Source organism: Lepidochelys kempii, chromosome 7, assembly GCF_965140265.1.
Source record: "Lepidochelys kempii isolate rLepKem1 chromosome 7, rLepKem1.hap2, whole genome shotgun sequence".
Lineage (NCBI taxonomy): Eukaryota > Metazoa > Chordata > Testudines > Cheloniidae > Lepidochelys > Lepidochelys kempii.
In genome coordinates, this window is record NC_133262.1 from 22,918,461 (window position 1) to 22,934,207 (window position 15,747).

A 15,747-nucleotide genomic window follows, 5' to 3' on the forward strand; every position below is an offset into this window, starting at 1 on the left:
TCCAGTTACTGGCATTGGTGGCTCCCTATCCATAGGTCACATCTCCACACGGCTATAACTCTTGGCAGCAGGGCAGCCAACGGTGTTTCATCCCTGCCAGAGATCTAGGGTAGCATGTGACTCTTGTCCCATAATTGGCTCATTATGCTGCCTTTCTGCAGTGTAAACCAGACTCCTACCTGGTGTTAGTATAACTGGCTTGGCTTTCCCCTGGGGCTCTGTCTGGCAGGGCTTCCATTTGCGGCTCATGGGCATGTCTTCCTGGCACCCTCTCCCTTGCTAGGGGATTTTTGCCTCCAGAATGTACAGATACAAATATGATTAACTAGTAGGCTAGGCCTGGATGTGCCTATGTGGTTGTCATGGCAGAGCTGGGGTGTGGATACAATGTATAACTTGTGACCAGCTGGGGTGATCTGAACTTAAAGCCTGTTTCATAATCATAGTTAAAGGTGGTAACCTGGACAGAACCTTTTAGCATGAACAGCATCCCAGTAGCACCCAAAGCTTGTTCTAATTTTTAGCGTACAGGGCTATGAACACCTCACCTGCTACTGCCAGAGGGGTGGGGAAGGCAGAGTGAGGGACAAAGGGCCTGGGAGAGCAGCTGGGGATTCTGTGGCTGGCTCAGCCATTCGTTCCTCTCTGTCACTCAGGCCAGGAGATGCCCCCATTGGAAGAGGTCAAGGACCTTCAGTTTGAGATGTTGCTAGCCCTGCCCCCAATGCTACACACACCATGAGGTCTTAATTTAGAGGTAGCTCTTGGCTTTACCCCACGCCCTGTTGCAGTGTCCAGCCTGACTGTGCAGGACAATTCTTGAATCTGTGGCCCTTGCTACAGCTGACATTGGGGTCACTAGTGGAAGACCCCACAGCCCAGGAACACGCATTTTACCTCCTTTGGAAAGTACCCATGCTGTGGGGTGTATCAGTACTAGGGATGTAAATATTGTTTTTAAAAGTACATGTTTAAACTATTAAAATTGGTTAACCGTTTAATCGTAAACACAATAGGGGTTAGGGTCTGGGGCTGCCGCCCAGCCCCACACAGCAGGGGGGTGGGGGTTGCTGCCAATTTGTTTTAAATGTTAACTGCAATATATTAATGGTAAGACTAATACTTATTGGTTAACCGTTTAATATTTTCCATCCCTCACAGAATAGAGGTATGTGGGTTCCTCAGAGTGCCACAGGAACTGAATTTTCCTCACTAACACTGCCCTGAAGGCATATTCCTCCTCTTAAGACCGTCAGCATCCAGGGTCCCTGGAGTGAGCTCGGGCCCTCAGCACCATCAGGTAGCTGGTCTGAGCTGGGATGCTGCACTGGGTGAAAACTGATGCTGCTTCACTCAGAAGCTGCCTTGCCGGGAAGCATCCATCAGTAGAATGCAATAAGGATGGCACTGCAGGGCTCTGGAGAGGAGCAGAGTGCTTTCTAGTGAGTGTTTCCCTGTGAGCTGTTGCCTTCCCTAATAGGCTTCCCTGAAAGTCCCTGGGCTTAGCCAAGTTTGGGCACTCTGCTCCAAGCTGTAATGGTTAAAACATTACATGAGCGCTCACCTCTGAAAACCTGCAGGTCTTTAGACTTTATGTGTAGCAAGGGGTGGGAGAGGCTGTTGCCCTGCTTGGATTTGTACTTAAATCCCCTGATAGCTTAGAAATGCAGAATTACTTCGATATTGCTTCTAAGAAATACATGGGCAAGGTGGTGTCACTATAATCTGCCAAGTCCCCTGCTGGGCCTTTGGCTGCTTGTGAATGCTGAGTCTGGCTGGCTTTGGAAGGGCCTCCAGTGTGACTTCAAAACACAGTAAGTGAAAAGGGGAGCGTTTGCACAGACTCTGATCCATTACAAGCTGCCCCCCTTGTGTGCAGGTTCAGTGTCTTGGAGGTGGAACAATGCATCTGCATGCACTTTACAAAAACAGTTACCTAGCTTGGAGAACAATGCACACGTGCCCCACCTAGGGGAGACCTGGATGAGCTTGACTCTCTAGGCACAGAGAATGCTCCCTGGGTCTGGGTGAGCAGATGGCTGTAAATAACCAGCTCATTTCACAGGTGAAGAAGTATTGTGGATAGTTCCATAAAACTAATGGCACCTCAGTATTTGCTCCAGTCCTGTAAGCTCTCTACTAGAAGTGTTACCCCCGTTATATACAGAAAGGATTAGCAGCTCAGTGTTAGCTTCTGCTTTCACCATGGCCCCAAAGCACCACCACCCAACCTCTCTCAAAGCTAATTGCATGCTGGATAGTGGACATGTCCTAGCATGCTTGTCAAATGACAGATGACAGCCAGCATTCACAACTACAGCTCTAATGCAAAGGCTTTCATAAAGTAAGGATAAGATTAGAACACACACTGCCTCTAGCCTGACAATTATTCAAAAACTTCCATGGCGAACCTGGGTTATAGCTGAGCAGAAGTTGGTTCCCATCCCTCTGCATTTCCCCATTTTCTACAGTGAATCAGTGGTGAATCAGCTGAGGTTTTTCCCCAGTGTAACTCCAGTTAGCACACTTAGATGGCTGTGGCTTTGACTCTCCAGTGCTGAAGCTCCACCAGTCATCTTGCTGTCCTAGAGGAAGCCAAGCACCTATCAAATACAGGGGTAAAGGCATGTAATTCTCAGGGCTGTGTTATACAGAGAGGTCAGCCTAGATGACCTAATGGTCCTTTCTGGCCTTAACATCTATGCTACTTATCTTGAAGACTTGATGTTATTACATGTCTCCTCTATATGAGCCCCAATAAGGGTTGAAGCTGCATCTGTGGGAAGTAGATGCAAACCTCACTTCCACAGTGATGTAAGAATAGAACCAATACTTGCCCCTGCTTAGTACAAGTCACAAAATGTTTCACAGTATCCCAGCATTGAAAAGGCTGAGTCAGCAAAACAAATCTCTTTCTTTGGAAAGAGACATGCTCAAGTAAACTTCTGCGTGCTGCAACAGTGCAAGATTAATGTTTTCCCTTAGAGGAGGGGGTAGTTCTGGGACAAAAGAGAAATGAATCCTCAACGCTTCCTATTATGAGAAAAAGGAAGGTCTTGTGGCTTAAGAAATACACTATGCTGCAGGACACTGGGTTCAATTCTCAGGTCTGCCACAACTTTCCTGTGTGACCTCGGCAAGGTCACTTAATCTCTCTATCCCTCCATTCTCCAATGGTAAAAGAAAGTGTTTTTTCTCCCACTCTCTGTCTAGCCTGCTTAAATTGTAAAATCTATCTTCTACTACTGTATGTACAGTGCCTAGCATGAGGTCCCATCTCAGTTAGTGCTTCTAGGTGCTACTGAAATGCAAACAGTAAGTGTGTGTGCGTTTGTTTTTGTTTTACTAAAATCCTTTGTTCTGTTACTCCTAAACGCCTCTGATTGCTAACACTGCAGTAACGTAAAAACATTTCTCTACTCTTCACTATGGCAGTAGCTTACTTTTTGCTCAGCATGACAATGGTAACAGACTGGTTGGTTGATCTGGATTCTGACTGGTTTCACCTTTGTGGTCTCAGATTAGATCACTGCCGCTTTGTTGGGCCCTAAAATCTCTTACCAGCATATTTTAGATTATTTTTTAATTGACATTTTAAAACAAGTAACATTTATTGAGATTAGAATTTGTTTAGTATATTTTATTGAACCGATCTAAGTCATGAAATTCTTCCCTCAGCTATTCACCCATTACTTCTATCTACTTCCACGGAAGCTTATGCAAATATCTTGGGCCAAAACTTGACCCTGAATTTGGAACTGTAAAGCTATGCATGTTCTTAAGGACAAGGCTGTATGCTTAACTTAAAGCGTGAAAAAAAAATCTTCAGTTTTCCCCAGCCATGGTGTAAACCTCAACACACTTGTATTAGAGGGAACTTGAAAGTAGAAAAAAAGTGGAATTGACCTGACCAATTTTTAGGGTTCCAACCTAAGTGAAGGGCAGAAAGTGACAGGTAAAGACACTAATTTAAAAAAAAAAAAAAAAAAAAAAGGGGAGGGGGCATTTGGATGCTCCCATTAACAATTTTCATCACAATTTTGGATTTCACTTTGCCATAAAACAAAGGATCCACAACACTACAGTTGAATCACAAAACTCCTTTCGCTACTGCTAGCCATTAACATAATTTTAGAACATCAACCACCTAGGGAGCTGAAGATCAAATAAGAAATTATAATAACCTTCACTTGTAGCATTGTCTAAATCTTCTTAGAGCAAAGTTCAGTCAACCACACTTGTCTACGGTTGTGTGCATCAGAAGGCTCAGGTGCTGGATGTAGGCTCTGCATGCTATCTTGGGACTTAGCATTTGCCCACCGCTGACAGCTATTTTCCCCCAGATTGGCAGAGTTGGCCTGGCTGACTGAAGCTAGTGATGAATGGTGACAGTCATTTCATTCTTCTGTTTTAAAATGTGTTTTTCCCTCTTATGCTGCCTTTACGCAGCTCTGTCTGAGACCAGCACACAAGTGCCAAAATAAGGGGCAATTTTCAGCCTAGCCAGAGGCGGGAGTATCATGTCACTAGAAATTTTAAATAGGCATGTGTATTGCTCAATTAGTTTCCTTTGCCCATGTTATTCCTATAAGCCCAGGGCAGAGACCCCAAAACATAAAAGGATGTAGATCAGGACTTGGATCTGAATTTATGGGCTTTCTTCTATCACTGTCAGTGGAACGAGTAGAGATCTGTTGGGTCCAGATTTTCAAAGTCTGGGGTTCTTGGAGGTAGTTTGAAGGATTGCGTGAACTCTTGTAACTCTCCCATACAGGAGGGAAACTGAATTATTTTGGGTTAGTAATAAGGCTACCCATTCTTTTAAAAATGCCTTGGTTCATGATTTGACCCTGACTAACAGTGAGCGCTGCAGGTTTTGCTACATGAAGTCAGATTATTTCACTTGGTTGTTCTAAACAGAGCATGTCAAAAGCTGGTAAGAATGTTTTGTGAAGAAAATTCCAAACATTTTCATTTAAAAAAAAGTTTGCAATTTTTTTGGATTTTTTTAAAATGTTTTTTCCAGTGAAAAACAGAGAACCAATGTTTTTTCTTTGTTGTTTTTTTTTTGTCAGCTTTAACCTTTTGTTGAAAAATCACAGAATTGAATAGAAAATGTTGATCAGCTCTAGTTGTAAATGTCTGTGCTGTGCACTTAATTCATTGGCTTCATTCTCAAAATGATGGGATTAGGAACAAGGAATTGGACCTTGTGTGTACCATTCCCCGATCTACCACTGACTCACCAGGTCACTTTCCTTGTTTTTGTGCTAGTTTTCCACATCTATAAACTAGGTAATTAAAAGCCTGAGCAGCCCTTGGCATAATCTTCAAAGTGCATTTCACTTATTATGGAGAATAGTTTGTAGAGAATGATTTAGAAGTGACCTGATGTCTGTCTTCAGGAGCTTACATTTGAAATCAGGTACACAAATATCCCATCATGAACGGGACACCCCATAGTGAAGGGACTGCATATTTGCCAACTCTTGTGATTGTATTGTTAGTCTCTTGCTATTGATGTTTTGTTTTAAATTTCTTAAAGCCTTAGCTCCTGGAATCATGCGATTATAAGAACCTCCGCTTTCATTTTTTTTTTAAGTACATTTTTATCCCTCATAGCAGTGGTTCTCAACCTTTCCAGACTACTGTACTCCTTTCAGGAATCTGATTTGTCTTACATACCCCAAGCTTCACCTCTGTTAAAAACTACTTGCTTACAAAATCAGACATAAACATACAAAAGTGTCACAGCACACTAGTACTGAAAAATTGCTGACTTTCTAATTTTTACTATGTAATTATAAAATATATTTGATTGGAATATAAATATTGTACTTAAATTTCAATGTGATACTTGAGCCTGTTTTTCACTTGTGAGCCTTGTCTGAAGCCTGATCCCCAGTTGGTGGGGCTGAAGCATGTAATTTAGCTTTGTGGGGGCCCCCTGTAATATGGGACCCTGGGCAGTTGCCCTGCTTGCTACCCCCTAATGCCAGTCCAATACTTGTGATCCCTCTAAACCCATGCTGTGACTCCCCTGGGGGCTGCAATCCACAGGTGGAGAAACACAGATCTAGATGAGTTGAGTAGCCCCTGGAAGATGTCTGTGAACCCCATGGTACATGTACCCCTGGTGGAGAACCAGGGCCTCAGTGTGGAGAAAAACATGAGCTGAATGCCTCGTAAAGGCTGAAAAACAGAAGACAAAAAATCTGGCTTTAAAAAAATCATGAATCTCATGATCTTTGGTGGCCTGACCCATAATTTTTGAATGCTTTGGATTAGCAGAACTGGGACCGTGTTAGTAAGAGAGCACAGGTGCAGGCTTTGGAAAATTTCTTCTTGGGATAGTGGATACTAAGAGAATTCAAGGGGGCAGAGAGAGGATGGGGTGAAGGAGAAAAGCATGAGAGGGTACCATCCCTTACTTTTGGCCAAAGGTACAGTAAAAGCAAGAGAAGACAGCAGAACAGAGGGAGTGAGGGGAGCACAGTAGGAAGTGAGAGCAGAGAGACAGGTCAGGAGGAAAGAGTGAGGATGAGGAGTTGAAGGTAACAGGCAGGGTGAGTAGGGAATAGGATAAGATGCGGGAGGTGTCCTAGTAGTGAGAGAGGATAACTGGAGTAGTTGTGTTTTGGGAAGGCAAACTGGGGCCCCTAATAATACAAAAGCTCTTCAATTGTTAAGCAGAGCTAGTTGGAAAATTGAGAAAAAATGTTGAAATTGTTTTAAGTTTGCAGGGTACATAATGGGGCCTGCCCTTGGTGCCACTTTCTACCATGTCTCCTCTAGACACTTTTATCTAAACAGTGGCTGGCCGGTATTGTTCCTTGAATTTTAGGTAAACAAAAAATGCCTAATACAGTGGTTCTCAAACTTTTTTTTGTGGAGCACTTGTAAACTGCTGAGAGTCTCGGTGGACCACTTAATGATCTTTCCGAATGCTGTTGTACCAGTAGCTAACTCTTGTAAAGTGCTTTGGATAAAAGCACTATATAAAAAAAAATTAATAATTAACATTTTTTTTGTTCTACAAATAAAAGCACACAACTCGTATTTTAATATCAGTAGTCTTACCTTTCTAATGCAATGGATGTGCCCTCTCTCCCCTGATGCAGCAGCCCCTGAGCTGGGGCTGGGAAGGAGCGGGGTCTCTCCCCAGCAGCCACAGTCCTGGAGCTGGGGAAAGTCACCCCTTTCTCTGGCTGCTGCAGCTCTGCACGTCCCAAATTCCCCCCACCCCCTCTTCTCACCCCACTGCCCCCTCCCACCTACCCTCTATTCCCCCCCTGGCCACCACCTCACCTTACCTGTGCATCTTCTCCAGGGTCCAGGCACATGGCTCCACTAATTAGGTGGGTGGCCTTTCATTCTCTTGTGTGGGGCAGCTCAGGTGTGCACCTCAGAGGGAACTGGCTGCAGACCACCTGAATGGAGCTCGGACCACAGTTTGAGAATCTCTGGACTAAGAGTTTCCATGTGAAAAATGTTGGTTTGATATGATCTACATCTACAGCGGCTACTTTCTTGGGCGGGGAAAGCGAATGATGTCTGCTTTGAGGACAGGCTCTTGTTTCCCTGGGGGAAATGTCTCCTTTGGATAATTTCCACCAGCTCTGCTTCTATGCAGCGCTGGGCCCAGATCTGATGGCTTTACTCAGGGGAATCTGAAGGCTGTAGCTAGGGCCCTGTCTCTGTACTGAGTGGCTCAAACCCCCCCGCTCTGGAGCGTGCCGGCTTTTGTACCTGCTGCCAGTGACAAGTGCCATCTGAGAGCTAGATGATGATAGTTGTAGCTCTCTCCTGTGCTGTTAAAAGCACCTCCCTTCTCCCAGCAACAGCCTTTCGTGTGCACAAAGGGCAAGAGGCTTTCCCCAGCAGGCAGCCTCTTCGCGGTGGTCCGGGGGCGCTTCTGCCAGAGAGCTTCTCATTGGCACACACCCCGCAGGGAAGGAGGGTAACCCCCCCCCCGCCCGCCCGCGCTCCTGCCTCCCACGGAGCCTGGCCCGCAGGCTGGTCGCTCGTGAGCGCCCTCAGCAGGGCGCAGGCCGGGCCTCTCTCTAGGACCCGGGGGGAGCTGGTCCCGGGCAGGGGCCGGAACGCAGCGCTGGGGAGGGATGAATTGTAATTCCCCGGCTTGGGAACGCGGGGCACCCCGAGCCGCCGCCGCGGAGGCGGGGTGGAGGTTTGCCCTGGGAGGCTGCGGGAGACAGAGCAAAGCCGCTGCAGCCGGCCGCTAGGCGCAAGGCAGTCGCGGTGCCCACGCCGCGGGCAAGCCCCCTTTGCCCCGGGAAGGAGGATGCACCACGCCGTGGGGTTGGGAGATTTGGCTGATTTTATGCAAGCACCAGACCCGGGCTGCGTCTGGCAGGGCGGCTGCTGAGGCGGCGGCTGCTCTTGCCCGGCTTTAGGGCGAGCTCCCTTTGTGCACGGATTGACCATTGAGCAGCTCCCCACCCCGCCCCCTCCAGATCCCCTACCCTAGGGAGCCTGACACTAGCAAGTGGAGCCCGGCGGGAGGAGGGGGCTGGGGGGAAGTTGCAGCTCCGCTGCTGGCGGTGGGGAGATGCAGTCTGAGGCGGACCTGCAGGGGAGAGAGGTGGTTGCTGTGTCCAGGAGGGGCAGAGCCCCGCGGGCAGCTGCAGAATCCAGGTCCAAGTGAAGAAGTGCAACGGCCAGCACCATGAAGCTGCGGCTGCACCAGGCCCTGGCGGTGCTGCTGGCCTGGGGTGAGTGCCTTTGTTGCTTTGATTTTAAAGTGATTTGTTTGCGGGAGAGCGAATGAAATCGGGGGGAGAAGCTGCTGCAATCCCAGCAGCGTTCTGTCAGTTGCAGAAGACTTGCTAAATTAAAGCAGCTTGGACAAAGCCCTGGGAATAGACTGGTGGGGTCGATCCTGTCTGGGGACCAGTGGGGTGAACTGACTAGGACTTCTCTATCACCAGGGAGCCAAGTCCTGGGGAATAGACCATAGGGACCAAACTGGCTCTGGTCCCCAGCACCTGGCCAAGTAAATGGGACCTCCGCTCTCCTGTCTCTTCTGTTACTGAATTAAATAAAGCAATAACTCGCTGGGTGTGAATGTGAAGAGATAGGGAGAAAAGAAACCAAAACCACTCTGATCTGCCGGTCCTTCACCTCTAATGAGCTAGGTAGGTCCCCAGAAGGGAACATGACTTGTTATTAGTGAGTAATCCCCCCTCTTCTTTATCTTTCCCTAGAGTTTGGGTTATGTGCTAAAATTCACAGCAATGTGCTCTTTACTTCTGTGCAGCTTTGAGATCTTGGCTGGGCAGCTTCTCCCTTCCTTAAACCACTATTTTTAAGGATATAAGATTACGCTCAGTCTTTCAAGTCTAGATTTTGTGACCCAAGTTTCGTTTCTGTACTTTTTCCTTAATTTGATTTTATGAAGGGTGCATGTCCACTCCATGATAGTTGTAAGAATCATTTTATTATTATTATGTAGTGTGAAGATTTTGGGGGAGGGGGGAATCATTTGCTACTTGTATGTTCTAAAAGTTTATTTCTTAGGAAGAAGAATGTGTGTTAAGGCTGCTAAAAATGTCTTTGGGCAGGGAAGGTGTATGCTACAATAAGCACTTGTCCAACTGAAGTAAACAAGGTGGTGTTATTATGGAGAGGGTGGAAATAGCTCTGAATGTAGCATGCTTTCTGCATGCCATTCTTTGAGCTGGGATTCTTGCATGCTGTTATTTTTCCCAAGGGGGCTATAGAGATGCCCCTATCTTGTGCTGCACAAAAAATATCTTTATTTTATGGGCTTTTTCAGTTTACTAACCACTGTGAAGTTGCCAAAAAAAAAAAAAGGAAACAAGTTCACCGGCCCCAAAGATCCTAATCTTGAAATTTGGAGAAGGGGTGGGGCATTTATTAAAGCCGATTAAGCACATAAGTAATTATACTTAGACTAGTTATGAGGTCTGTGCTGCTTTTTTTATATAATCTGCTTGGAGATGTTTTCAAACAAGGGGCCTCTCTCAAAGAACTCTGGGAAAGAGAGTTTTGCCTTTTAAAAGAAAAGTAGTTTGAATTTTGGGGTAGTGCTGTGAAAACAGAACTTTGAAATGGAGCATTAGAAGTGTAAGCCTTCTTTGTCTGGGATCATTTGATAGTAGCCAGGTTTGAAGGCATCTTATGCTGGATCTGGGAGCTTCTCTCCCTGAGCGTAATGAAGGGCCAGTTTCATAAAGAGGTAGCTCGTTTGCACTAGAGAATGTGCTGTGGGGTCAGTAATATCCCACTTCCTGATGTCAGTCAAAAGCACACCCCCAAAACAGCTGAAGGAGAGGTATCAATTGTAAGTGCTTTGGGGCAGGAACTATCTTTTGATTCTTGGTGTGCAGTGCCTAGCACAATGAGTCCTGGACCCTTGATTGAGGTCTCTTGGCACTACCGTAACAGAAATAATATATTTTTTAAAATAATGAAGTGAGACGTTATAGGACAGAAAGGATCAGAAGGCCTATTTAGGGGGTCTAGTACCAGCTCCCACCATGGTGCTGAATCATCAATGGTGTCCCAACTGCAAATACTTGTGGTTTCTTCCTGCCCCCATAGTGGGTGAACCTCCCATCACCTAATACATTTCAAACCAAGCTGCACCAGTCATATAAGAATGTGCTGTAAGGAACCTTCCCGCGCTGTGTGAAGGGAGATTGACAAATTGCAACCTAACAGTTCTTCTGCGTCTCTGATTTCTGATTCAGCTGTTTACCTCTGTGTGCTGGCACTCCGATTTGCAAATACAGCTCCGAGTGCATCACGGAGCAAGTGGAGCACTGCACCACCAGAGATTCAGGGATATCCCTAGTACGCTTAGCATCTTAAATCGGCAGAGCTCTGATGTGGGGATAGGGGTAAATGGGCAAATCTTTGCTTGTTGGCTGACTATGCAGCCCACCTCAGTTTATGGAGCTCTACTCATGGTGGTCCAGAAGTGATTATGTACCCTCTTGGGTACATGTCCCCTTCCCAAATTGGTGATATGATAGTGGGGGCAAAATGGGGAAAGAGGGGCCCACCAGTGAGGTTATAGGGTGGGGTGGGGAACTCAGAAACCAAGTGTGGTTTAAATTATGCCACCAGAGTGTGTCTTTGTTAGGAGGAGGAGGGATCCAGTGTCTACCCCTCTTTCCACTGGGGTCATCCAACTGTTACAGGATAAGGTCTCAGCCCATCTCCTAGTGAAAAGTTCTCTACAGCATAGAAAGCCACCACAGCTGGGACCTCCCTGTTATGCATTTCTGCAGGAGACTCCAGCAGTGAATGAGGATGGAGACAATGACCCCCTCATCCTTGGAGGGTGAGGTGGGGAGGTCCCTGGAAGGGAGCAATACGTATGTGGGACAGTCGCTCTGCTGCTTCCCAGGCTGTAACTGGTCTGTGCATCGAAGCTGTCTTCTGGGCTGTAAAGCCAGCAACTTTCACCAACACTAACTTCACAATTATTATTTTAAAGCTACATTAATTACACAGACAGGCACTTGGGAGGTGGCGTTAAACGTCATCTGGGAGCTACAGGAGTTGGGCTACATTATACCAATATCAGGTGGAGATGCCTAGACCGGTGAAACCTTCCAAGTTTCCTTCCAACTTCTGGAAGGGCCTCTCTCTCTGCTGAGATGTGGCTTTGTACCTTTATCGTGATCCTCCATCTGACAGCAACAAAAAGGGGTTTGTTCTTTAGAAGTCTCCCGATTGTTTCCCTCTAATAGCACCTAGATAATATGGGGGTGGGAGGAGACACCGAGAAGGGCATAACTTAGTACCAGCTGAATCCTTAGGCTAGTGAAACTGGTGTTGTGGGGGGCCAATGGGTGAACTCATTAGCTAGCTGCCTCTGGAGACCTGGATTCTTACCTAGTGTAGAGGTTACAAGTGAAGAATGAGGACGCTGCAGTGAGTCTACATTGCAAAACCTGCACATAGGTTTTCATGATTGGCAGTCCCAGCTGAGGAGAGGTTCAGGTCTGGGATAACTGGGGGTGCTGCAGGACAGAAATGAGGTGTAGCAGGGGAGCCCCAAAACTGGAATAGAACGGGAGGCTGCAGGACAGGAATGAGGTGTATTGATGGAGCTTCAGCTTGAGACCCAGGAATGAAACACTAGCTGCTGAAGATTGTGTTTAAGGGACACTGGCCAAGCTCTGGGGTGGTGGCAAGTCAGAATTGAGGTCCACTGTCAGATCTGGCTGGTAATCAGCATGCCATTTGCCTGAGCATTGCCTGGCTCTAGCCAGTTATCTAAGCCCTTTGCTTTCATGAATAGTAAATTTATGAGGTTAAGAGAAAAACATCTCCCTCCTCCTCCCCATATCACCCCAGGTGTCTGTCTGCATGTGGCTGTGTGAGTGCCAGGCTCTATTAGATAATTCTTTCCCCTCCGTCTGTCCGCTTAGACAATTCCTCGTTAGTACTGTATAAATGAACCCACGCCTAGGGAGCATAAATCAGGATAGATGAAAATTCCCTGCAGTCAATTTTTCCTTTGCCTCTTCAGTAACATAAGGAAATGTTCACTTAATTATAGGCATCAGGGATTGAAATAATTACATGAAGACCTCGAAGGGAAGCTCCAGGCGACGGGCTACAGATCAGAACACATAAAAGTTTCCCCTCTGCTCAGAGTGGGAAGCAGCTCTAGAGTATTGTGGGTAAAATAAGCCAACGGTAGCAACAAAGCAGGCTAGACTGCAGAGTACAGTGTAAGGGGGTGAAGGGTGAAGGTGCACTGAGTCCTGCTGCTGGCGACCGTGTGAATTTGCTGCCAGTTCTCATTGGTTATTTAAACACGTAATCCCAAAAGAATGGAGACAAGCTATTTGTCACCCGCACGAGTGCAGCCTGGGCAGAGACACAACGGAGGCAAAGCAAACACATGCAGCCATTTGTTTATAGCGGCAGGGATGCTGGCAAGGCAGTTGTGCCCTGCTTAGCTAGGATGAGACCTGTGCTGTTCACGTCCCTGGTTAAACCTGGTTGTTGGCAGGATTCAGGCATGGATTCCTTGATGGGGGGAGAGAGATCTTGTGTGTGTGTGTGTGTGAGAGAGAAAGATATTAGAGCTCTCCCTCAACATGACAGTTACAACCAAGCCTGGTTACACTACTGTCTTTCTTTGCTCCTTTCAATTTTGTAGTCTAGCGTGGAACGATCAGTGTTTTAAATGGTGTCACAAAACTACACTGAACCCTTGAACATGTCCAGAGGTTGAGTCCAGTTAAGGAATATACATGAGGTCCTGACTAAACCACAGCATGAAACTGTTGAAATTGGATCCTGTGGCTTGGATATAAATATAGTAGAGGGGATCAACACAGTGTACCATATAACAGAAGGAAGTCCTGGGAGACCCTTTGTACGCACGGGCTGGAACTGAATTTAATTGCTGTGTTTAAGCTTAGTTCTGGCAAAGTCAGTGTAAACACCATTTGGCTGACTGGGCTGATGGGGCCTCTAGCATGTTTCTTAGAAACCTGTTCCTCTGTGCTCTGGTCAAGGAGCTCTGGCTCTGCAACAGCTGTGCTGTTGGAGCCAATAATATAGCTTTATTTGGTACACCTCAGATCCTATAACACTTTGAGGGGTTATGCAGTAAACTGGGAGGAAAAATAAGAGGCAAGGGCAAAGAGAGATGTTTCAGCTGATAGTGGAATTGCCCTGGAATGGTGATGGAGCAGAAGGATCCGTAGGTTTTTCCCAGACAGCGGGAGGTGCAGAAGGCAGCTACTAGAAGAATGGAAGGACCAGGAAGGGGAAAGAAACCAGGTCTGTGAGGATTTGAAAACAAGGAGAGTAATCCTGATCTAGATCCTGGAATGAATGGGGTGGGGAAGGGAGGCGAGTTGGGTTTGTTCAGTGCTGGTGGATGGGATCAGTTTTCACTGCATGTGTGAGGAGGCATTGGGCAATGGTCTGCTCAGCATCTGAATCCTCCTAGCGTCGTGACACATGCTGATGATGGGCGCATGCCCAACCTTTCATAGTTGGTCCGTGTTAAGGACCTGGTTTTTCAGAAGTGCTGTGTGTCTGTATTGCTGATTGAAAATTGCAACCAGTTGAGGTGAATGGGAGCTGAGGGTGGGGGTGCTCAGCAGCTCTGAAAATCAGACCCCAAGATCAGGGCCACGTGGTTCTGAGGCGAGGTAGCCTCTGCCCAAGGGGAGGCAATTTCCAGCACTGCCTGAGCAGAACCAGTTACCACGTGTAGGCCTAGATTCTCTCCTGCATCCTCCCTGAAACAGCAAAACCGTCTGGTGTGCCCTTCTGTGCTAACTGCGGTGCGCCCTCTCGATCCCTCCCAGCATTCCAAGGTCGTCTTAGTGCAAGAGCCCCCGTCTTGCTTGGTTTGGTGGCTCTGGGGTGGGGAAGGAGCATGATGGTACAGACTTACCCCTTCCCATAGAGATCCTGCATCCTCTGTAACCTCCCGGCAAAAACTCTCCAACTACAAAGACCTGTCAGGCCCCATCTTGCCCATCCTTTTCCAGTCAATGGAGAATTGTTCCCATGATGGGTCATTAAACTACCACCACCACCCCGGCCTCCCCACACACATACATACATCCCAGTAGCCCAGAAAACATACTGGGGCCCAGGGAAGATAAGTGTGCTAGAAGGAGCCCTTGGTAAGGCACCTGTGTGCTCACCCCTTGGACTGTGCCAGAGGCATGCCAGCCTTCAAGCTGTTTTCCGAAACCCTAATTAGAAATGATAGCTCCTCTAGGCTTCTTAATCCAGCATTCAATTTAAAATGTTCCACTAGTAAATGAGAGCGACACAGCAAGGGGGGGAATCTCGTAGGGGGAAGGAACAGGGGTCAGATAATCTGTAACAATGATCACACATCAGGCCGATTAACTCTGGCTGGGGTCTGAGCCTCTCGTATGTTTCTTAGTCCATGTCATTGAGCGTCCATGGGGCTGCTAATGGTGCAGATGATAGACAGGAGCATCTGAGAGCAGCGACTCAAACGAGGAAAGTCAAGTTCCTTCTCCTTCTCTTCCTCCTCCATCAGTACCTGGGATCAGAATTATCCTTGTGATTTCTCAGTTCGTTTTTGTTTTGTGTTTCACACTGCTTTAAAGAACCTACATAATAGCCGGACAAGCTGGTTGTCATTGTAAGTTTTAGCCTTAATTCCAGATCCGTTTCCCTCCTCAGCTCCCTGTGCCCACACCTCCCTCCTCTCTTAATGCCCTTGGGCCTTGCTCCCTCAGCTATTCCATTCTACACAGAGTTTTTGGATTGGAGGGGGAGGGGACATCACTAGTAGATGCTTCCCTCCGCCAGTCATTGTGCTGCTGTCCTAACTGATTATCAGCAAGTGACCCTTTCCTGACCCTGCTACCCTGGTAAATAACATTAGTTGGGCAAACCCTTGGATCTGTTCGGGGTAAAGCTTGAAATGGAAGCTGGACAGCAGCAGGACCAAACTTGGCTGGAGCCCTGAATACTCCATTTCCCTTCACTGTGTCATGGCTGCCCTCTTTCTGGTTGGGGACAACTTGAGACCCTCCTGACCCCCTTTGGTGCCTGTCACACACCCAGCTGGGAGGCTGTTGTACAGAATCTGCCAGTCAGAGACATGCCCCCTTTGAAGGAACCAATGCGTCCTGGCTAAAACTCCCCACTCGATCTCTTCTGCAGTCATGGGGTTTTGTTTGATTGTGTGTGTGTTGTTTTCCTATCAGTTGATCTATATTTAAAGTACCGTGTCAG

At 47.1% G+C, this 15,747-nt stretch overlaps 1 protein-coding gene across 1 annotated transcript in view; it reads left to right on the forward strand.

Moving 5' to 3' along the window:
• The first annotated feature begins 8,066 nt into the window (after positions 1 to 8,066).
• Positions 8,067 to 15,747, forward strand: part of PODXL2 (podocalyxin like 2) — a 41,271-nt gene continuing 33,590 nt past the window's right edge. The window contains exon 1 of the mRNA XM_073351363.1: positions 8,067 to 8,732. Coding sequence (XP_073207464.1) covers positions 8,687 to 8,732 — 46 coding nt within the window. The 5' untranslated portion in view covers positions 8,067 to 8,686. The remainder of the gene's footprint in view (positions 8,733 to 15,747) is intronic.